The following is a 24731-nucleotide window of genomic DNA, read 5'->3' on the forward strand; positions in this document are numbered from 1 at the left end:
GGCAGTAAAGCTAGACATAATAAATGCCCTTAAAGTATTAATAACTTCCTGGGGCAAAAGCAATAAATAATGCCAGCATAATAATGTAATAATATTATAAATTTATAAAGTCATGAGTACATAGGAAAGATGATTAATTCTGTCTATCCTGGTTAAATTTTCTATAGGTGTGGTGACATCTGAACTACGTCTTTAAGAGATAATAGAAACTCAGAAATTGAAGAAGAAATAAACATTTAAAACAAAATAGGAAATAGAGAAAAAGCCCAAATAGTGAAAGAACAAAGATAAATTGAAAAAAACAGAAAGATTATCTGTATAGATGGAACAGAAGGATAGAAATATGCCAAACATTGGGAGATGCAATTGTATTTTTAAATGTAGCATAAGGAAATTAAATTTTAGAGGGTTGATTCCAGTATCTATGTAAAAGATGGACTTAGTAACAAAGAAATTTGTTAGAAAGCTGATTTCAGGGGCATCTGGGTGGCTCAGATGGTTAAGCCTCTGTTCAGGTCATGATGCCAGGGTCCTGGAATCAAACCCCAGATCAGGCTCCCTGCTCAGTGAGGAGCCTGCTTCTCCCTCTCTCTCTCTGCTGTTTCCCTCCCCACTTGTGCGCTCTCTCTCTCTCTCTCTCTCCTTCTGACAAATAAATAAATAAAATTTTGAAAGAAAGAGAGAAACTAAGCAAGAGAGAGAGAAAGAAAAAAGAAAATTTCAAAAGAAGGAAAGAAAACAAAGAAGCAAGCAAGCTGATCTCAGAAAAAAAAAAAAAAAAAAGGAAAAAAAAGCCTAATAGCTGGAAAGAAGGAAACAAAAGATCACAGACACTCTTTGGAGAAGTTTAAGAGGAAAATCAACAAGATGGGGGAATAAGGGTAATGAGTTTTCTGATTTTATTTTCTAAGTTTCTAATTTGGATAAGCGTATGTACTAACATTATTATTTGAGATGAGAAGAAGAGAAGTCTTGGGGTTAAAAACAATGAAATCACCTTTTCAAAAGTCAAGTGTGAGATTTCTAAAAATAAACATGCATCGAGTAGACACAGATGGCAGGCTTAGTGCTCAAGAGAGAGTTTTGTCTGGAGACAATAGGGAACGGCTTTATCGTTAAGCAATTTTTAAATTTATTTTATTAAAAAAACCTCCTTCCCCACTGCACTTTCATTTTTCCACAACTCTCCTGTCCTTTCCAGTAAGTTGTTTGTATTTGCTTGAATCAAACCCTATTTTTTCAATCACTCAAGTATCCTGAGCAGGCTTATGTTATTCTCGCTTTTCAATTGTTTTTTTTTTTTTTTTTTTTTTTTTTCAGGGTTTTGTTTCAGACTCTCTTCTCTTTTTACTCTACATATCCCTTCTGGGAAAGCTCATCAACTGTCATTGTAGCCAGGGTGATCTTGAAATACGTATAACCATTTCCACCTCCAAAAGAGCTCAGTAAGTTCCCACGAAACGGATCCTCCAGCAAATAACAATTATAAAGTCTAAGGGGAAACCCAAAACCACCTGGAGGAAGACACGGGAACACAGCAAACAAAAGCAGTCAGACTCTGGTTGGGAGTCGACACTTAGACGAAAAGGTATAGGATTAGTTTCTCATTCTTAGGGCTTTGAGGTGAGGCCACAGCACCTTCAAAGCTAAAACTCTAGGGCAACTGGGTGGCTTGTCCATTAAGTGAACTACTCTTCCACTCAGGTCATGAACTCCAGGTCTTGAGATCAAGCCTGCTTAGGGTCCTTTGTCTCCTTCTCCCTCTGCTCCTGCTCCCTGAATTTGTGCACGTGCCTTTTCTCTCCTAGGGGCGTGGGGGTGGGGGCAAAAACAAAATCCCTGTAGTCCTTTTAGCCCAAAAAATGAAAAAGAGGAGTTTAGGTTAACCACAGCCACCTAAAATTTGCAGGGGGAGACTCTTATAAAGGAGAGGTCCAGAGAAAGGCAGCGGGGTGGGGCGGAGGTTGTTGAGGGCGGTGTGCAGCTGGGATGATAAGAAGTAAGGCAAAAGTCAGGCAAAATTGGAAAGTAGGGTGAGTATACACTAATTACATGTTTGCTGGAATTTAATGTGAGTATATTAATTACTAATTAAATGTTTGAATTTAAATTAAGAATAAAAATGGAAATAGTTCTGTTTCCATTTTTATTCTCTTATTTTAAAAAAAACTTATTTTTCATGTTAATAAAATGACATGGAGCACTGTTTTAGCTTGTTTTACTGAAATGCAAAATTTTCATAGTTGAATACTACAAATTATTATTTGATCTTTTTTTTTTTTGCTTTCAGATATCTCTTGAAAACTATATCTAATGTTTTTCCTGCCTTTTAGAAACAAGGTATAAGGTTTTTAAATTAATCTTAATTCAATATTTGTAATGTAAATTTATTATGCTATTTGCTTTACTGAAATAAACTGATTTTTTTTTCTCATCTTCAGATAGTACTGTTGCTCAGAAGAATTTCTAGTTAGAATGCTTTGAGAATGGAGAAGGTAACTGTGGATGTGGTAGAAACAGGAAGAGAACTGGAATTAGAAGTGGAACCTAAAGATTTGACTCTATTGTGGCAATCTCCTGATAAAACTTTAATGGAAGAGGAGTTGCTTCTTATGGACAAAGAAAATGTTTCTTGAGATGGAATCTACTCCTGGTGAAGATGCTATGAAGAATGTAAAATGATAATAAAGCATTTAGAATATTATATCAACTTAGCTTAATGCAGCAATAGGGGTTGGGAGGATTGACTCTAATTTTGAAAGAAATTCTACTGTGGGTGAAATGCTATCAAACAGATAGCTGTGAAAGGAAGAGCTGACTGGTGTGGCCAACTTCATGGCTGTCTTATTTCAAGACATTGCCAAACTTCAGCAACCACCATCCTGATCAGTCAGCAGTCATGAACTTTGAGGCAAGACCCTCCACTAGCCAAATGACTATCAATTTCTGAAAGCTCAGATGATGGTTAGCAGTTTTTAGCAATATTTTTAAAAATTAAGTTATGTACATTGCTTTAGGCATAATGTTATTGCACACTTAATAAACTACATCATAGTGAAGTATAACTTTTGTATGCACTGAGAAACAAACAAATAAAAAATTATTTGACTCCCTTTGCTGCAGTGTTTGCTTTGTTATGGTGGTCTGAAACCAAACCCAAAATATCTCTGAGGTATACTTCTACAAGACTAACAGAAAACAACACTGTAGCAATAGTAAGTCTTTTCTATCAATAATTACTTTAAATGTAAATAGATTAAACTTCCCCATCAAAAGACATAAAATGGTTGAACAGATAAAAAAAAAGAAAAAGAAGACTCAACTATGCCCTGTCTACAAGAAAATCACTTTAGATTTAAGGACACACATAGGCTGAAAGTGAAATGATGGAAAAAGATATTTGATGCAATTGGTAACCAAAGGAGAACAGGAGTGGTTGCACCGATATCAGACAAAAATAGAATTTACGTAAAAAAGTCACAAGAAACAAAAAATGAAATTATATAACAATAAAAGCATCAATTGACCAGTAAGATAGAAAAATTATAAATATATATTACATGTGTATACCCAACATCAGAGTGCCTAAATATATAGTCAACATTGACAAAACAGAAAGTATCTATGGCAATACAACAGGAACATTTTTTTTTTAAGATTTTATTTATTTATTTGACAGAGAGAAATCACAAGTAGTCGGAAAGGCAGGCAGAGAGAGAGAGAGGGAAGCAGGATCCCTGCTGAGCAGAGAGCCTGATGCGGGACTCGATCCCAGGACCCTGAGATCATGACCTGAGCCGAAGGCAGCAGCTTAACCCACTGAGCCACCCAGGCGCCCTACAATAGGAACATTTAATACCCCATTTTAAATAATGGATAGAACATCCAGATGGAATTTCAATTAAAAAAATGTAGAACTTGAACATTACTATATAAAGCAAACAAACCTAATAATACATATATAGAACATTTACCTAACAATAGCAAAATATACATTGCTCTTAAAGGTACACATATCCTTCTCCAAGATATATCTGATGTTAGGTCACAAAATAAAATCTTAACAAATTAGGGAGGATTGAAATCATATTAAGTACCTTTTCTCCCCATGATAGAATGAAACCAGAAATCAACAGAAAAAGGAAAACTAGAAAATTTACAACATGTGAAAACTAAACAACACATTCTTCAACAACAATGGGTCAAAGAAGAATTCAAGGAAATAATTAGAAAATACCTCAAGACAAAAATGAAAACACAACCTATAAAAAGTTATGGAATGCAGAAAAAACAATACTGAGAGAACTTCATAGCACCTACATTAAAAAATAAAGCTCTCAAATAAACCATCTAACTTTACATGTCAATGAGGTAGAAAAAGAAAAAAACTAAAACCAAAATTAGCAGAAGGAAGGAAATAACAAAAGTTAGAGCAGAAATGACAAATAAAATAGAAAAACAATAGGAAAAAACCAATAAAACTAAAAGTTGGTTACTTGAAAAGATTAAAAAATTGATAAATCTTTAGACTAAGAAAAAAGATAACATATTTAAATGAGTTTTTAAAAAGAGGCATTATAATTGATGCCACAGAAATAAAAAGGATTGGGCTCAGTTGATTAAGCATCTGACTCTTGGTTATGACTCAGGTCACAATCTCAGGGTTGTGAGATGAGCCCAAAGTCGGGCTCAGCCAGGAGTCAACTTAAGATTCTCCACCCTTCCGACATGCATGCATTCTTTCTTTCTCTCTCTCAAAAAAAAAAAAAAAAAGAAAAAGAAAAAGAAAAGAAAAGAAAAAAGAAAAAAAGAAAGAAAAAAAGAAAGAAAAAATAAAAAGGATCATTAGAGACTACTGTGAAAGACCACTTTTTAGAGACTACTACACCAACAAACTGGATAACTTAATAGAAATGGATAAATTACTAAAAACATACCAAGACAAAATATATAAAACATATGTAATAAACAAAGTGTATATATATACATATTTATACACATAGTATATTTTTTCACAAGTTTTGGAGATTAGGACCTGGACATCTCCCTTTGAGGGCTGCTATTCTGCCCATCTGTGAATTTATTAGGTAAATGGCAAGGAGGTATTAAGGTTGCAAATGGAGTTACTAATCAGATGACCTAAAGAGATTATCCTGAATTATCCTGGTTAACCCAATGGGATCACAAGGGTCCTTTAAATGTGGAAGGGGGAAGCATAAGAGTTAGTGTTCACCTGATGCAGTTTCAGACTTTTGAACTGACCACCAGCTCTGCATATGAAAGAAAGCCTTAAGCCGCAGACTTTGGGCAGCCTCCAGAAGCAGGAAAAGGCAAGGAAATGGACTGTTACCTAGAGCCTCCAGAAAGCAACACAGCCTTGTCAACACCTTGATTGTAGTACACTGTGACCCATTTCAGACTTCTGAACTTCAGGATTCTAAGATTATTACAGAACTCTAATAACTCTAGTTTTTTATGCCATTAAAGGCACACATGTGCGCGCACACATCTACATATCTGAGTTTGTATGTCAGTGTCCGCTGGTGATAAATGCTATGAAAAAAATAAATTTGATCAATGAGTTAAGAGTAGGAAAGGGTATTTCATATGGGGTAGTCAGGGATGAGGTAATGTTTAAACAGAGATGTGAATGAAATGAAGGAGCAAGGTATCTGGAAGTAGAACATTCCGAAGGGAAAACAGCAAGTAGAAACTTCTCCAAGTCAGAAGTTTGCTCAACATTTTGACAAATTAGCAAAAGTCTAATATGGCTGATGGCTAATATGGAAAGTGAGTCAGAGGAAACCAGCAGGAAATGAATATTACTGATGGTTACATAAGGGGTGGTTATTCTGATTGTTTTTGAAGGGGGAGTGCAATGAAGGCAAAAAGGGAGGACTTTTACTTCCACCTTATTATTTATGTTTTTTGATAATGATGCATTACCATTGCCTTAAGAATTTTTGTTACAACATAATGGTACAAGAAATCTGAAGCCAGAAATGACACATGTAAAGATGAAGAATGTATCAGCAGAGTTTATGTGATGTAGTTGGTTTAGTCCAAAACTTGAGGGAAAGTGGTAAGGAAAAAAATCAAACTATGCTAGTGTTATTTATTTAGCTTTTCAAATTTTATTTTATTTAAATTTAATTAATTAACATATTATGCTGTTGTTATTTTAAGAGGTCTATTATCTATTTACACTCTGATACATTTCTGAGTTTATACATGTTAATAATATCATGTGTACATGTTTGTGCCCATGCACCTAAACAGGTTTAAGAATCCTGTGGTTGCTTGATACTGAATTTGGTCTGAAGGTGAATTTTTTAAAAACACAGAATGAGGAAGATCACTGAATCCCTACCTACCAGAACATCTGAAGGGTACTAATATAGAAAACCATAGTTACTATAGCAATGTGGAGTAGAATTGAGAGCATGGGATTTGGAATCAGACTGCCTCAGTTCAGACCTTGGCTCCAGTACTTAACAGCTTTGGGACCAAGAAGAATTCATTTACCCTCTCTGTGTCTGTTTTTTCATCTGTAAAGGAGAGATACTAGCATCTGGCGGTGGAATCGTGGTAAGGAACAAAACCACTAAAGCATGGCTAGAACAAAGTCTGACATATAATAAGTGCTCAATAAATGTTAGTTAGCTTCTACTGTTATTCTAGCTCTCTGGTCCGGATCATTAGACTGCAATTAACATACTTTGTACATACTAACTTGCAAATATGCTACAAAGGACCATTCTGGCAATTTTAATTGTTTCAGCCAGATTGATGCACAAACGAGATCATTGTAACCCTCAATGTTTAAAAGCAGAAAGAACCCAGCATACCATATTACCCTTAGACTTGCATTCACCATTACCTTTTCTTGTGACTGCTATTCTGCTTAAATATTACTCAAATATTTCATCAGAATAGACCTTATCTGTAATCTCTGAAAACAAACAAACATGTTCTCTGGACAAAGTTAAAAGGGACCTAATATAACAATATATTGCAATTGAGTCTGATTCCTGTGGTCCTTATTCAGCAACTAAGACTACAACTTTGAGGAAAACACTTAAAATACTTTAAAAGACAGGCATATATTTTTTTAAATTTTTAAAATTTCTTCAAAACTTCCCTATGGGGGTTGAAAGGTTTTGACTTGGGTTTAAGGGTTTTCAGTTACAAGCTGGATGACATTAGGCAAATTTCTCAATTTCCCTGAGTCTTGGTTTCTTCAACATTGTACTCAGGGAATACTTTTTTCTGTCAATGAAAATTCTGATACAGTCTATATCCTCTAATGTCTTACAGTTGTAAGACAAAATCAAAACACAACATTATTACTTTTATTAACTTGCATATGAAAAAATTAAATGGCTTTCCTAAGAAAGTAGTTAGGTATTTGGTTCATGTTTTTTGATTGTTATTACAAATCTCTTTTCTACCAGCCTCTATTATTTAAATTATCAGAATAAAAAATGCTGTTCTTCAAAAGAAAAAATAATCAGTAGGTCAAGACCACAAAGTGATTCATAAAACTAATGAATCTGCTCTCTTTATAAGTCAGTTCCAATAATTCATTTTATATACTATTCAATATACAGTGACTTACTTTAATGAAATTTATAAATATCTTTTGGTCCATCAAAAACCAAAGAGAAGATATCAAAAGATTTCTAAATTTTTTTAACATTAGTAAACTTTCAGCCATCAGAATTATCATCGAAGAAATTCCTTTTTAAAGACTTATTTAAATCAAGATATAGATCATTCTGTTAATATTTTAAGATATTCTTTAGTTGGAAACTCTAATTTGAAATACAATGTTCTTTTCCAAAACTGGCTTAAACAATGACAACAAACCCCCCACTTATTTAGTTTGGAAGCATGAAACTATTCCTACCTTGAATCCATTGCAGCATCTAGTTTCCCTTTCCTTGGAAGGTGTTTCTTCCACTGTCTTTTTCAAATGCTGATTTGAGTCCATCACGGAACTACTGATAGCATGTGAGTGTTTCCAACTGTCCTTGCTGCTTGGTTTGAAATGATTACCTATTCAGGGAGGAAAAAGGAGAACTTATTTCACTTTAACAATATAGGATTCAAAAATAAGAAAAGCTGCAAGGTTGACCTCAATCAATAAACCCACTAATATTCATTCAGGGTCTTTAATGTCACGAGCAGTAGACTAGGTAAATGCTAAACACAAAGGGAGGGTAAACACACACACACAGTACTAGCTTTAGGGGGATTATATTTTAATTGGGAAGATAGATTTATAAAGAGAACTTGAAACAAGTAAATAGTATAGAGTCACACACTAGATGAGATAAAAATTTTAAACCACAAAAATTTTAAATATGTTTTACCTACCTACATTATACAATTTAGGAAGGCAAATACAAGTTTAATTCATCTTTATAGTTTTACAAAGTGCCAAAGAGTGTCTTGCACATAGTAGACAGTCAAAATGTGTAGAAAAATCATGTAATGAACTGTAATTACAGTGGCTGAGCCCAGAAGTTTTCAAGGAAGGGATACTTCAAGCACCAGGTTTGAAATGCAGGTTGGATTTGTTATAGAAAGCAGAACACACTCTAAGTACATCCCAGATAGACTCTAGCCATGCCTGACCTTACCACCATCACGATCCTACTTTATTTTAATTTTGTTCATTTATTTTTGAAGAGAAAATGTATACAGTTGAATATATGTAAAATATATGTAGTTGAAAGTACAAAATACCAAAAAGATATATATTAAAGATTCTTCCTCTAGCCCTTATCCACCAGAATCTAGTTTCTTATTCTGAAGACTAATGTCAGTTTTCAGTGAATATGATCTAGATATATGATATTTATTTTTAATTAAATACATAATGGTTTCCTTTTTAACACAAATGGCAGCATACCATTAACGCTGCTCTCAACCTTTTTATGCTACCTTATATACTTTATATTAATAAATGACTTCCTTAGTTTTCTTATGGTTGCAGATTATCCCATTATCCATAATATATCTAGCTAGTTACATATTGAAAACATTTAAGTTGTATCTAAGTATTTCACATTAGGACATTTTCTTAATATGTATGATAATATCTGTAGGACAAACTCTTACAAGTGGAATTTTGAGGTCAAAATGCAAGAGTAATTTTGTAAGTTATTAAGCCTCTATTTAAGTTTTAATTTTTATTTTTTTAAATTTATTCAAATTAGAGTTAGTTAACATACAGTGTACTATTAGTATCAGGTGTACAACAAAGTGATTTAACATTTCCATACAACACCCAGTGCTCATCACAAGGACACCCCTTAATCCCTGTCACCTATTTAACCCATCCCCCATCCACCTCCAAATATATCATCAGTTTGTTCTCTTTGGTAAAGAATCTGTTGCTTGGTTTGCTTCTCTCTCTTTTTTCCCTTTGCTCATTTGTTTTGTTTCCTAAATCCCACACAGGAGTGAAATCATATGGTATTTGCTTTCTCTGACTGACTTATTTCATTAAGCCTCTATATTAAAGAGTAGTAAAATGAGCAATTTGTTCCTTAGATTTGTTCGTTAATAGTAGGTTCTTCACTGAGGTTTAGAAAATGTATTCACATTCATACATATCTGAATAATACATACTTATATATCTAAGATATTTATATATAGAAACACAAATAACCATAGACAGATAATTAATAAGGCTGCATAATTACATTGATTCTTATTATTTGTAGTACCCATGTTCTATAAAGTTGCTGCAAACAGTGAAACCTGAACACTGTTTGTTCTCTATAGGGACCCTAACCCTATTTCTCATAGCATTTTTATCAAACAATCAATTTACAACCTTGTTTCTGTGTGCTTCTGTTTAAAGACATCTAATTAAAATATATTGTTGATCCATTAATTTTAAATTAATGCCTGAAGGAAGCTTCTGGTACTCATATATTCTTTCCATCATGTGCATTACAGCCTTCTTACACTTACGCACACCGACCAGCTCTTTACAGTACTCTTGGGAGCTGATTAAACAGCAAAATCATCCAAAAAAAAAAGCACAAAAATGAAAAAGATATGGCATTCTCATTTACAATATGAAAGATAAAACAAGGATGCAGAGCCACATCTTATCTGACCTCAGTGGGGACTATGTATGTTGGACAATTCTGATTTTTTGTCACTCTGTCAGGCATATAAATGACAAAAGAGCAACATTGATTGGTGGGTTAAAAATAAATTTTAATGCGAAAGCAACTTCACAAATACTGTATCCATGAATAATGAGAGTTAACTATATATTTTATGTGTCAATTTATTCAATAAGGATTCATTGAGTCCCTATTTTATAAATATATAAAGATGATGAATATATATAATACCAATTTAATGTACAATGCAGGATATAGAAATGATAAATATCTAAAGATATTATCACTTGTGTATATAAACATATGCATCAATGCAAAAATCCATATCTATGTACATCTAAGTAAATCCTAGTTATTCTACTTTTTTTTTTTAAGATTTTATTTATTTATTTGACAGAGAGAAATCACAAGTAGATGGAAAGGCAGACAGAGAGAGAGAGAGGGAAGCAGGCCCCCTACTGAGCAGAGAGCCCGATGCGGGACTCATCCCAGGACCCTGAGATCATGACCTGAGCCGAAGGCAGCGGCTTAACCCACTGAGCCACCCAGGAGCCCGTTATTCCACTTTTTTGCATGTGTTCCAAACATGCCTGTACCTATTCAGTTACTGAATGGAGTGGAGTGAGGAAGAAATTATTAGTTGGGTGGTCCCAACATCATAAGCAGTCCTTTGATAAGTTTCATGTTTGTTTGTTTTTTTCATGAATACCTCCTTCGGTATCCTTCCCCAGAATTTAAATGTTAGAAAGTCATTTTTTACCACTTAATTCTATTATTACAGATCTCTCTCTGAATCATTAACAAGGTGTGTATATGCCCTTTAGCTTTAGTTTTGCTTGCTTGGTTGGGTGGGTTTTTTTAGCTACTGAACAAGAACTCTTGAAGGCCATTACCTGACCAGTCTAGTCCTGTTTACTGCAACTGATTAAATGCTGATTATCCTTTCAGCCTTCTTCCTGTTTTATAACTATCATATCCACCTTCAGAATCTTTCAGAGTTCTCCTATAGTGTATAGAATAAAACTCACATTTCCTATTTGAGGTTATTTATGAATAAACACAGCCCTTGTTTTTAGTCTCATTTCCCAAGACACCCATAAGCTCCTTCAGCCTTGTGGAACCACCTCTCCCTAGAATACCTTGCCCTTCTATATTCCTTCTTAACCTGTAATGTTCTTCCTCATCTCTTGGTTGTAATTCTGCCCCAAATCACCCTTCCTAGGTATTTCTCCAGTTACTCCCAGCTGAAAAACACCTCTCCACACTTTTGCTCCACTAGAGGATATAACATGTAACAAAGTCATTAATTTTCCCTATTATTTCCACTACTTACCCAGACAGGTCAATATTCCATATCTCTCTCCTAGATAATTGAGAAAAAAATATGTTGACAAAAAGTGGGAAATGTAGGCACTTTCGTTTCTGAGAACAGCTAAATTATAATAGGTAACTCCAGAGTAATTACAAAGTTGGACTATCCATTTAGGTTTGGCTTTAAAACCCCACTTTCTACTTCATCATGACATTTTAAGCCTGACGAGGAGAATTTAACTTATTTTTCTCTGGACATATTTTTTTCCTTAGAGTCCCCCAAAACTGACATTTAAATAAATCTGGGAGAAATGATATGTTTATAAAACAGGACCACAGGCAGTGAGACAGGCACTGCAATTCTTCCTTCAACAGAAGAGCCCAGTTCTGCTTAGTTTGATTGGGCTGGAGAGGAGAGCTGGATCTCACCAGCCTCTCCTTACCTGCATCAAGATTTTACTGTTCGGAAGCCACTGAAAAATAGTACAAGCCACGTGACCCAGTTTGTACTATGCATCTATGGAACCAAGGAGGAAAAAAAGGAAAAACAAATTTACTAATTTGCTGACATTTTATGGGTGGACTTTCCCCCATTTTCTACCTCCTTTGACAATAACAACTGTCTTATAAGGTAGCCACCTTCCTGAATTGGAGAAGGAAAATAATATTTATTAAATTCTTGGTTTTTGCCAGAAACCATGCTGAGCAATTTTTTTTTTTCTCATTCGATCAAAGACAAAATTATCTAGAAAACTTCTTTTTTCTTACCTTGAATCAGTCAAACAAATTGAAACAGGAATGTAGAGGTAGGTAAATGACTTTGAGACACATCCCATTTCTTAATGTTTGCTAACTAACACTCTGCCTCATATTATCCAGTTAAGATGGACTCAAAAAAATAAGGAATAAATCTAATTATCCCATGTAGTTAGTGAAAATAATTGCCTTGTGGTATATTTTGAAAAGGTAACCAGAGATCCATTTTTTAAACTTGAAGTTCCACTTACCTAGAATGTAATAGGAAAAGGGTTTCAAACTTTATTTTTAAATTACAAATGTCTTATTTTCTGTATTTTATCTTTAAGAGTATATAAACCTGAGATTCACCTATCTCCAGAAGGAATAATTAATGAGCTTTAAGGGCTTAAACCTAAGTGTGTAGAAGACAGAAAGCATAAAATGTTTAATACTTATCATTTCCATCTGAAAATTTTTTCCCTTGAAATATGTGGCAGTTTCCCACATAGAAGAAACCCTGAAATTACAGAATGTCAAAGGTTCTTACCTGGACTTAGAATCTTACAGCGGCAGCTACAAGTCCATCCTTTATCTGTTGTTAAAGCCTCTCTTTAAATAGTTAGCTTTTTTTAAAAAAATCAGTTCAATGATGATTAACCATCTTACTAGGTCATTGTCCTAGGCAGATAAAAGAAAATTAACTAGCTATCCTAGCAGTCTGTTCCAGATTCTGGTATTTTTAAAGTTATATATTTTGTGCCAGTCTCAGTCTATTAACAACCAATGTTACAGTTGGACCCCTCTGGCTGGTTCTCATTATGATTTCAAGATATCCCTCAGCAATAACAATCAGGGAACTTTGAAAAAATAAAGGTTTATTTCTTATAGGACCTGGAATTTACACAGCACACATGGGGCCATGGAGCAAGGTCATGAGTAGAAGGAGAGAGTTCAAAGCCTGGGGCTCTGCTTTTATTGGGGTTGAGATTAGGGCCTTAGCCAGCTCCCTTTCATTGGTGAATTTCAAATGTAAGAGTGAAAGCATAAAACTCAGGAAAAGAAAAACAAAAATGACCCAAAAGGTCAGTTATTGAAGTCAACCAAGATTGCTAAAACAAAGATGCCTCAGTGCTGGGGACAGTGGCCTAGCTCTTCACCTAGTTGGTGGCTGGCAGTGTGTTTATTTGAGATAGCTCTCTTTGAAGTGGATGCCTCTTTGAAACGAATGCTTTGGTAATCAAAGTTTAAGCCAAACAATTCAATTAGAGAAAAAAAAAAGTCAGACTTTACACTATATTATATTAATAATTTCTCAGAATTTATAAATTATTTTTACATAGAAGTTTAATTATTAAGCTTTGTTTCTGAGAATAACATATTTGGTTGTGTTGGTTGCATAATATTTTTTTATTCAAAATTATAATGGATTATCCAAGATAGTTAAAACTCCTCCAAATAGAAAATAATTCAAAAATAGTTTTTAAAATGTGTCTACTGGTTCCTTTAGCATTTAAGATAAAATATGTTCTTTTGGGAGGCACCTGGGGGGCTCAGTCAGTTAAGCGTCTGCCTTCTGCTCAGATTCCCTGAGTCTAGGCTCCTGGAGCCTGCTTCTCCCTCTCCCTCTGCTGCTCCCCCTGCTTGTGCTCTCTCTGTCAAATAAATAAATAAATCTTTAAAAGTATAAATTTTTTTTACTTGATAGTTTGGTACAATTCTAATATGGTATTGATGAATACTAGCTATTACATAGCACTGTATGTGTGTGTGTCTATGTATATATATATACACACACACATATGCATATACAATAATGTGAGGAGGCATATATGCCTTAATTAAATCTTTAAATAAATAAATAGAATTCGGGGATATAGTTTTTTCTAACAGATCAAAATATATCCTAAATCTCATGCATGGCTATGTTCTAATCTCCAGCCTGATCATTCTTTACTCTTTTTTTCTTTCTTTTCAACCAACTTCTTATCAATTCCTTTTTAAGAATCTTTTTAAATTTTCATCTTTACAGTCATATTTCATCCCTTCATCATGTTTACCCTCATTTTTGTATATATGTAAGTTTTTCTTTCTTTAAAGTTTTGGGAGGCAGTTTCTTCTAATAGACCAAAAGACACCCAAAATCAAATGTGTGGCTCTGTTCTATTCACTAGGTATCTATATACTTATATAGATATGTGGATATATATGTATGTATATATTTTACTCCCCCCCCCCCTTTCTTCTTCCCCTGGTTTTGGTTCTCTTCCAATTTGGTTAGTGTATTTTTTTTCTGGGGTCATTGCTACGCTTTTAATATTTTGTTCTCTAATTCATCTATCCTTATCTGGATAAAATGACAAGGTTGAAAAACACAGCTCAGAAGAAAAAGAACAAAAGGCAATACTGATGGCTAGGTAACTAATCAATACATACATTAGTAAGGTGTCAGAACTAGAGCTCAGAATGATGATTATCAAGGTGCTAGCTAGGCTCAAAAAAAGCATGGAACATACTAGAGAATCCCTTCCTAGAGAAATAAAATTCCTTTCTGGAGAAATAAAAGAACTTATCACTAAGTGATAAGGTTTATTTACTTATTTACTTATTTATTACTTATTTATTATTTACTTTTATTTACTTATCACTAAAACTAACCAAGCTGAAGTCAAAAGAGCTATTAATGAGGTATAATTAAAAATGGAGGCTATTACTGCTAGGATAAATGAGGCAGAAGAGAGAATTAGTGATACAGAAGACCAAATGATGGAGAATAAAGAAGCTGAGAAACAGAGAGACAAACAACTACTGGACCATGAGGGGAGAATTTGAGAGATAAGTGACACCATAAGATGAAACAATATTAGAATAATTGGGATCCCAGAAGAAGAAGAAAGAGACACCGGGGCAGAAGGTATATTGGAGCAAATTATAGCAGAGAACTTCCCTAATTTGGTGAAGGGAACAGCATCAAAATCCAGGAGGCACAGACCCCCCCCCTCAAAATCGATAAAAATGGGTCAATACCCCATCATCTAACAGTAAAACTTACAAGTCTCAGTAACAAAGAGAAAATCCTGAAAGCAGCTTGGACAAGAGATCTGTAACATACAATAGTAGAAGTATTAGAGTGGGAGCAGACCTATCTGCAGAGACCTGGTAGGCCAGAAAGGACTGGCATGATATATTTAGAGCATTAAACAAGAAATATATGCAGCCAAGAATACTATATCCAGCTAGGCTGTCATTGAAAATAGAAGGAGAGATAAAAACTTCCAGGACAAACAAAAAAGATTTTGTGAATATCAGACCAACCCTACAGGAAATATGGAAAGGGGTCCTCTAAACAAAGAGAAAGCCTAAAAGTAGTAGATCAGAAAGGAACAGAGACAGTATACAGTAACAGTCACTTTACAGGGAGTACAATGGCATGAAATTCATATCTTTCAATAGTTACTCTGAATGTAAATGGGCTCAATGCTCCAGTCAAAAGACACAGGGCATCAGAATGGATTAAAAAAAAACAAGACCCATTGAAATGCTCTCTGCAAGAAACTCATTTTAGACCCAAAGATACCTCCAGATTGAACATGAGGTGGTGGAAAACAATTTACCATGCTAATGGACATTAAAAGAAAGCTGGGGTGGTGATTGTTCTATCAGATAAATTAGATTTTAAGCCAAAGACTATAATAAGAAATGAGGAAGGATACTATATCATATTCAAAGGGTCTGTCTAACAAGAAGTTCTAACAATTTTAAATATTTATGCCCCTAATATGGGAGCAGCAAATTAAATAAACAAATTAATAACAAAATCAAAGAAACACATTGACAATAATACAATAACAGTAGGGGACTTTAACAACCTCCCTCACTGAAATGGACAGATCATCTAAGTAGAAGATCAACAAGGAAATAAATGCTTTAAATGGCACACTGGACCAGATGGACATCACAGATATAATCAGAACATCAGAACATCCCATCCCAAAGCAACAGAATACACATTCCTCTCTAATGCACATGGAACATTCTCCAGAACAGATCACATCCTGGGTCACAAATCAGCTCTCAACCAATGTCAAAAGATTGGGATCCTTCCCTGCATATTTTCAGACAACAATGCTTTGAAACTAGAACTCAACCACAAGAGGAAAGTTGGAAAGAAATAAAATAACGGAGGCTAAAGAGCATCCTACTAAAGAATGAAGGGGTCAACCAGGAAATTAAAGAAGAATTGAAAAAATTATGGAAACAAATTAAAATGAAAACACAACTGTTCAGAATCTTTGGGACATAGTAAAGGTGGTCCTGAGAGGAAAGCATAGAACAGTACAACCCTTTCTCAAGAAACAAGAAAAGTCTCAAGTACACAACTTAACCCTACACCTAAAGGAGCAGGAGAAAGAACAGCAAAGAAAGCCTAAACCCAGCAGGAGAAGAGACCTAATAAAATCAGAGAAGAAATCAATGAAATAGAAACCAAAAAGACGATAGAACAAATCAACAAAACTAGGAGCTGGTTCTTTGAAAGAATTAATAAGAATGATAAACCCCTGGCCAGACTTATCAAAAAGAAAAAAGAAAGGACTCCAAAAAATAAAATCATGAATGAAAGAGGAGAGATCACAACCAACACCATAGAAATACAAACAATTATAAGAACATATTATGAACAACCATACACTAGCAAATTTGACAATCTGGAAGAAAGGGATGCATTCCTAAGGACATAAACTATCAAAACTGAACCAGAAATAAATAGAAAACCTGAGCAGACACATAACCAGTAAGGCGATTTAAGCCATAATAAAAAATCTCCCAAAAAACAAAGAGCCCAGGACCAGATGGCTTCCCAGGGGAATTCTACCAAACATTTAAAGAAGAATTACTTCTTTCTCTTCTCCTGAAACTGTTCTAAAAAAGAGAAAAGGAAGGAAAACTTCCAAACTTATCTTATGAGGCTAGCATTACCTTGATCCCAAAACCAGACAATGACCCCATCAAAAAGAATTACAGACCAATATCCTTGGTGAACATAGATGCAAAAATACTAGCCAATAGTATCCAACAGTACATTAAAAGGATTATTCACCACAACCAAGTGGGATTTATTCTTGGGTGGCAAGGTTGGTTCAACATCAGCAAATCAACCAATGTGACACAATACAGTAATAAAAGAAAGAACAGGAACCATATGATACTCTGAATAGATGCTGAAAAAATATTTGACAAAGCACAGCATCCTTTCTTGATCAAAACACTCTTCACAGTGTAGGGACAGAGGGTACATATCTCAATACCATAAAAGCCATCTAAGAAAAACACATAGTGGATATCATTTTCAATGGGGAAAAACTGAGAGTTTTTCCCCTACGATCAGGAACACGGCAGGGCTGTCCACTATCACTACTGCTATTCAATATAGTATTAGAAGGCCTAACCTCAGCAATCAGGCAACAAAAAGAAATTAAAGGCATCCTAATCAGCAAAGAAGTCCAACTCTCACTCTTTGTAGATGATATGATACTTTATGTGGAAAACTCAAAAGACTCTACCCCAAAACTGCTAGAACTCATACAGGAATTCAGTAAAGTATTCAGTATATAAAATCAATGCACAGAAATCAGTTGCATTTCTATATACCAACAGCAAGACAGAAGAAAGAAAAATTAAAGAGTCGATCCCATTTAAAATTGCACCCCAAACCATAAGCTACCTAGGAATAAACCTAACCAAAGAGACAAAGAATCTCTACTCAGAAAACTATAAGTACTCATGAAAGAAATTGAGGAAGACACAAAGAAATGGAAAAACGTTCCATTCTTGTGGATTGGAAGAACAAATACTGTGAAAATGTCTATGCTACCTAAAGCAATCTACATGTTTAATGCAATCCCTATCAAAATACCATCACTTTTTTTCAAAGAAATGGAACAAATAATCCTAAAATTTATATGGAACCAGAAAAGACCCTGAATGGCAAGAGGAATGTTGAAAAAGAAAACCAAAGTCAGTGGCATCACAATTGCAGACTTCAAATCCTATTATAAAGCTGTAATCATCAAGACAGTATGGTATTGGCACAAAAACAGACACATAGATCAATGGAACAGAATAGGGAGCCTAGAAATGAACCCTCAACTCTATTGTCAACTAATCTTTGACAAAGCAGGAAAGAATGTCCAATGGAAGAAAGACAGTCTTTTCAACAAATGGTGTTGGGAAACTTGGACAGCCACATGCAGAAGAATGAAACTGGACCATTTCCTTACACCACACACAAAAACAGACTCCAAATGGATGAAAGACCTCAATGTGAGAAAGGAACCCATCAAAATCCTTGAGGAGAACACAGCCAGCAACATCTTCGACATCAGCCCCAGCAACTTCTTCCTAGAAACATTGCCAAAGGCAAGGGAAGCAAGGGCAAAAAAGAACTATTGAAACTTCATCAAGATCAAAAGCTTTTGCACAGCAAAGGAAACAGTCAACAAAACCAAAAGACAAGTGACAGGATGAAAGAAGATATTTTCAAATGACATATCAGATAAAGGACTAGTGTCCAAAATGTATAAAGAACTTATGAAACTCAACACCCAAGGACAAATAATCTAATCAAGAAATGTGCAGAAGACATGAACAGACATTTCCACAAAGAAGACATCCAAATGGCTAACAGACACATGAAAAAGTGCTCAATATCACTCAGCATCAGTGAAATAGAAACCAAAACCACAGTGAGATACCATCTCACACTAGTCAGAATAGCTAAAATTAACAAGTCAGGAAACAACAGATGTTGGTCAGGATGCAGAGAAAGGGGCACTCTCCTACACCCCTTGTGGGAATGCAAACTGGTTTAGCCACTCTGGAAAACAGTATGGAGATTCTTAAAAAAGTTGAAAATAGAGCTACCCTACAACCCAGAAATTGCACTCCTGGATATTTATCCTAAAGATACATATGTAGTGATCTGAAGGAGGCACATACAAAATGTTTATAGCAGCAATGTCCACAATAGCCAAGCTATGGAAAGAGCCTAGATGTCCATAAACAGATGAAAGGATAAAGTAGATGTGGTGTATATATATGCAATGGAATATTTTGCAGCCATCAAAAAAACCCTGAAATCTTGTCATTTTCTTTTTTTTTTTTTTTTAAGATTTTTATTTATTTATTTGACAGAGAGAGATCACAAGTAGGCAGAGAGGCAGGCAGAGAGAGAGAGAGGAGGAAGCAGACTCCCTGCCGAGCAGAGAGCCCGATGCGGGACTCGATCCCAGGACCCTGAGATCATGACCTGAGCCGAAGGCAGCGGCTTAACCCACTGAGCCACCCAGGCGCCCAAATCTTGTCATTTTCAATGATGTGGATGGAACTAGAGGGTATTATGCTAAGAAAAATAAGTCCATAGGAGAAAGACAATTATCATATGATTTCTCTGATATGAGGAATTTGAGAGGCAGAGCAGGGGGGTATGGGGGATAGAGAGGGAAAAAAATGAAACAATATGGGATTGGGAAGGAGACAAACTAGAAGAGACTTTTAATCTCAGGAAACAAACTGAAGGTTGCTGGGGTATGGGGGCATGGGGAAGGATAGGGTGTCTGGGTTATGGACATTGGGGAGGATATGTGCTATTGTGAGTGCTGTGAACTGTGTAAGACTGATGATTTACAGACCTATACCCTTGAAGCAAATAATACATTATATGTTAATAAAAAAAATTATCATGCTAGCAGGCACCTGTGTGACTCAGTTGGTCAAGTGTCCAACTCTTGATTTTAGATCAGGTCATGATGTCAGGGTGGTGAGATTGAGTCCCACTTTGGGTTCTATAGTGAATGCAGAATCTGCTTGAAATGTTCCTTCTCCTTTTCTGTCTCTCCCCCTGCTCTCTAAATAAATAAATAATAAATAAATAAATAAATGAATAAATGATTTTTTTTTTTAAAGAATGATGCTAGCTGTAGGTTTCTGTATACACAGGCTAAAGAGGTTCCCTTCTATTTCTAGTTTTCTGAGATTTTAAAATTACCAATAGCTAAAAATCAATCAAGGTAATTGACTGCATTGATCGAGTAAAGAGGAAAATCCTCTAAATTTATATTATCATTTTAAAAGGTACAAAAAATGCATTTGATAAAATTCTTCATTACTCATTATAAAAACTTAGCAAACCATGACTAGAATTTCTTTAAAGTAATGCAGATTATCAGAGTACCTATATAATCACCATAGTTCATTATGTTTATTGGACATCAATGGATAAGGAGAAAATAGAGGGACCAATAAATTAAAAGTCCAATGAGGCAGGAAGAAGGGTATATGGAGAGTAAGTGAGGGAATGAGATGATGGGGGAAAGTAGAAATCTAATTTTATTATTTTGAAACAATTTCCCAGTGATAATAAATACCAGGTACAAGATGGGGTGATGGACATGAAATGGAATAGATCTTTCCCACGGCTCAAAAAGGCATAGAACTCACAGTTATTTATTTGTGTTGAGCCTTCAGAGCAGTGCTATGTAACAGCACTTCCTATGATGATGCAAATGTTCTATAAGTGTATTCTCAAATGTGGTAACAACTAGTTGTATGTGGTTAGGGAACACTTCAAATGTGGCTTGTGTGACCGAACAACTGAGTTTCTTATTTTCTTTAATTTAGATGTAAGTAGCCACATGTAACTACAGGGTCTGCCTTACTGGGCAGCATAACTTCAGGATTATCAGTCTGTATCATGGCTGAAATGCAGCAAAGGGAAAAATGCCCTTTTCCTACGAGGGTCACAGAATCTTACACCATTTTTAAGGCTTCCACCTTTAATCTAACTCTTTCTAAGGCCTGAAATACCAAATTATAGGTTGTTAGGAAACATAGGGAATAGGCAATGAATACCCTATTACTTCTATTTTCTTTTATTTTTTTTAATTTCTCTTTTCTTATAGTATTCCTCTCTTTTCCTTCTCTTTTCTCTTCCTTTATTTTCCTGCTGTCTCTCAAGATAAGGATCAAGCACAATGTCAGAAACATTGCAACTACTGAATATATGGTAACTATTATAATAGACCTTTTCTGATTAAACAATACTGTAAGGAATATATTTTTATGTAAATATTTAAACGTATCCATGATTATTTCTATGGTGTATATCCTAGAAACAAAATGACTAAATCAGAATATAAACTTTTCAAAGTTCACTTTTCAAGATTGCCTTCTAAAAGGATTAGTAACAGTGCCTCCAAATACATTGCACCTCTTAATTCTTACCCATCAAACATATATTCCTTCAATCTTGGACAATTAATTGCAAAATGAAATCCCACTGTTTCATTTTTGCACTTATTTGATCATAGACTATGTTCATGCTAATTCTGTAAGACTTTGTGACAGAGTGCTCTAATATATTTCAAATGATTCAAATCTTCCCCTCAATTCTTTCTAGGTCTCTTTGGCTCAAACTCAGAATAATATTTTTCACACTCAAATGGCAAAAAGTGTGTGTTCTCTTGAATAGCATAAGTATAACATTTGGTTTTCTGTAATAGAAATCCTAACTAACCCTGTTTTCTAAAAGATTCTTAACATTTCTGACAGTAAAATAAATATTTTGTTCTGGAAATCACAACTATCCTAGAGAATTTTCAAGCTGTTTGCTCTCACATGACATAACAAAGGCTAGTTACAATCCCCAAGACTGTCTTTGGAGCAACAGAATTCTCCTGTCCTCAGCAATGGCTAACCTCGGCCCCCTGAAATTCCAGTCATGCCCTTACCTCCTTTGATTATCTTGCTCCTTTTCCTCAGGGTCCTCTAAGTGTGTTCTGTATTCCACAGACTTCCTTCTGGATTCATATGTCCTCTGAGATACTTGGTTCTCTGTAGCTACCTAACAATTTTCATAAGACAGCACACTTGTTAGTGTAATCACCCACTCTGGAAGGCAGGACCAGAAAGAGCTGGTTAGTTTGGGAGTAAAGAAGGCCTAGTAGGCAAGAGTGGACCTTATGCCTTTAACTCAGAAACAAATACAAAAACCCAAGTAGAAATTACCTGTGTGGTCTTGATTGTGAAATTCTCCAGCCAGTAGATGGAAGCAGACTCCTATCTGTAAAGATGAATACTATCAACAGTTCACACATCCAAGTATTCATTTAGCCGTTTGCGGTAAAAGCAGCCATCATTCTCCAAAGATCAGCTCTTTCTTGGGCAATATTTATACAGTCACTAATCCCTATTCAAAGGAGATTAGGGGCCGTCCCAAATTTAACCCATGCCTAGGATATTAAATTTCCATGTAACCTTCAGGTTAGGTGAAGTAAAAGTAATAACTGAAGAAGAAAACTCCATCTGAGGTTTCTAATGCTAATAAACGAATCATGCTATTCATGTTATGTGTTTAAATGAATTCTACTCTTGCCCCGTCCTCTGACAAAGTCAGGCTACCTGGTTTAGGGTAAGGAAGGCAAGACTGGACAATGAAGGGCAAACTCACAGAAGCAAGAAAAGGAGTAAGGAGAAGGGTGTACATTATTTAATAAAGGGGATAATGTGACCTGTGAGTTCCACAGAGGCCGGACTATATCTATGGTGGGCTAACACAGTTCTGGATACCTAGTAGATATCCATCAAATATCTGTTGAATAAAACAGTGAGTGATTAAATAGAAGTTCAAATGGTGTCTTGGGATTTGCTATCTGAGCAATGCCCCTTGTGGAATTTATGTAATATATAAAAGAAATTTGAAAGGCAGTGGAGAATGATGACATGGGAAACTCAATGGTGGCCCCCAAAGATATCCAGTCCTCATCACTGGAACCTGTAAATGTTCACTTATGTGGCAAAAGAGACTGTGCAAATGTGATTAAGGATCTTAACATAGGGAGGGTATCCTGGACAATTTGGGTTGGTTCTAACTGCAATTGGAAGTATTCTTTAAGAAGGGAGTAGAGCCAGGTTGTAGTGTAGTGTAGTGTAGTCACACTCAGAGAAGAAGGTGATGCTGTGGTAGCACAGATGCAGCAACACATTTTGACATGGAGAAAGAGGCCAGAAGCCTCAGAATACAAGTTACTAGAAGCTGAGAAAATCCAGAAAACAGACTCTACTCTCAAAGTCTCCAAAGGAGCCAGCCCTGCCAATACCTTGATTTTATCCCAGTGAAACTGATTTCAGACTTGGGACTTCAACAGCCAGAAGAGAATAAATTTGTGCTAGGGCAAACCACTGATCTGTGATACTTTGTATAGTAGCAATAGGAAAAGAACACAGGTGGTAACTGCATTCTTATTAGTCTTATTAATTAATAATTAATCTTACTTTGTTATTTCCTTCAAATACATGTGAATCTTGAACATAATCTCATTCCTTTTCTTTATCATGCTCCACTTTAGAAATGATCCTAGTCTATACCATTGTCTACACTATTGACCATAGTTCCAATAGCCCATTCTCTTCCAAGAAGTTGAATCTGCTTCCACTCTCACCTCAGAATGAGACCCTACTCCATATTGGTCATGCCACCTTAAATATCATTCACTCGACCATAGATATTCTATTTTCCCCCCCAGACTCCAACTGATATTCTTTCCATTCTTAATCACTCTGGAGATAAATTTTGATGAAGCTCCTTGAAGGAGAAACTCATATTACCTTTGAGCTCACAGACTGAATACAGATTACCTAGGCTTCAAGTCTAGCTCTTCCACTTAGGAACACTGGGACCCAGTTAAGTTCCTAAACCATATCTCACTTTTTCTCATCTGTTAAATAATAATAATGCCTGCCTTATAAGTTGTTAGGAAGATTAAACACAAGAAATATTTGAAGTATTTTTTAAAAACAATTGTGGCCACAAAAGTTGACATTTTTTAATATTTCCAGTTATGTGAAAGCTCAGAATAGACAAATTCATCAAGACAAAAAAATAGATTAGTGGTTGACAGGGGCAGCAGCAGGAGAGAGTGTGAGGAGTGACTGCTAATGAGTGGGGTTTTTTTGGGGGGGTAGTGTTGTTCTAAAATGAACAGTGATGATGTTTGCATGGTTCTTTCAATATATTTAAAAACCCACTGAATTGAACACTTTAAAATAATGAATTTTATGGTATGTAAATTTTATCCCAATTTAAAAAACAATGTGGGCACATTGTGCTGCTGTTACTTTAAATTATTATTATGGTCAGTGTGTCTGGTCATTCACTCTTACATTAAAAAGAGGTGCTAAACTGAACTGTGTTGTCCCAAAATGCATATATTGAAGCCCTAACACTCAGTATAGCTGCTTTTGGAGATTATGTTCTTAGGAAGTAATAAAGGTTAAATGAGGTCATAAGGATGGGGCGCTAATCCAATAGGACTGGTGGTTGTATAGGAAAGGAAGATAGGAATGTCATCTAATTTTAAGAAAGCCACCAGAAGTTAGATTTGAACCCAGGGTTGGCTCTGTAGACTCTTATGACTTTGTGAAAATTAGTTAACTTCTTTAAGCCTCAGTGTCCCTCTCATCTTTAACACAGGAATCATTATT

General features: G+C 35.2%; 1 protein-coding gene across 2 annotated transcripts in view; it reads right to left on the reverse strand.

Moving 5' to 3' along the window:
- Positions 1–12817, reverse strand: part of SLCO1B3 (solute carrier organic anion transporter family member 1B3) — a 49931-nt gene extending 37114 nt beyond the window's left edge. Inside the window, exons 1-3 of one of the 2 annotated variants that reach the window (XM_059185911.1) lie at positions 12745–12801; positions 11482–11511; positions 7910–8058 (exon numbers count right to left, since the gene is read on the reverse strand). In XM_059185911.1, the coding sequence (XP_059041894.1) occupies positions 7910–7993 (84 nt within the window). In that variant the 5' untranslated portion in view covers positions 7994–8058; positions 11482–11511; positions 12745–12801. Of the gene's footprint in view, positions 1–7909; positions 8059–11481; positions 11512–12744 lie in introns of both variants that reach the window. The other variant, XM_059185912.1, reaches the window with a different exon arrangement.
- Positions 12818–24731: the final 11914 nt, after the last annotated feature.

This window comes from Mustela lutreola, chromosome 8 (genome assembly GCF_030435805.1).
Source record: "Mustela lutreola isolate mMusLut2 chromosome 8, mMusLut2.pri, whole genome shotgun sequence".
NCBI classification, from domain to species: Eukaryota; Metazoa; Chordata; class Mammalia; order Carnivora; family Mustelidae; genus Mustela; species Mustela lutreola.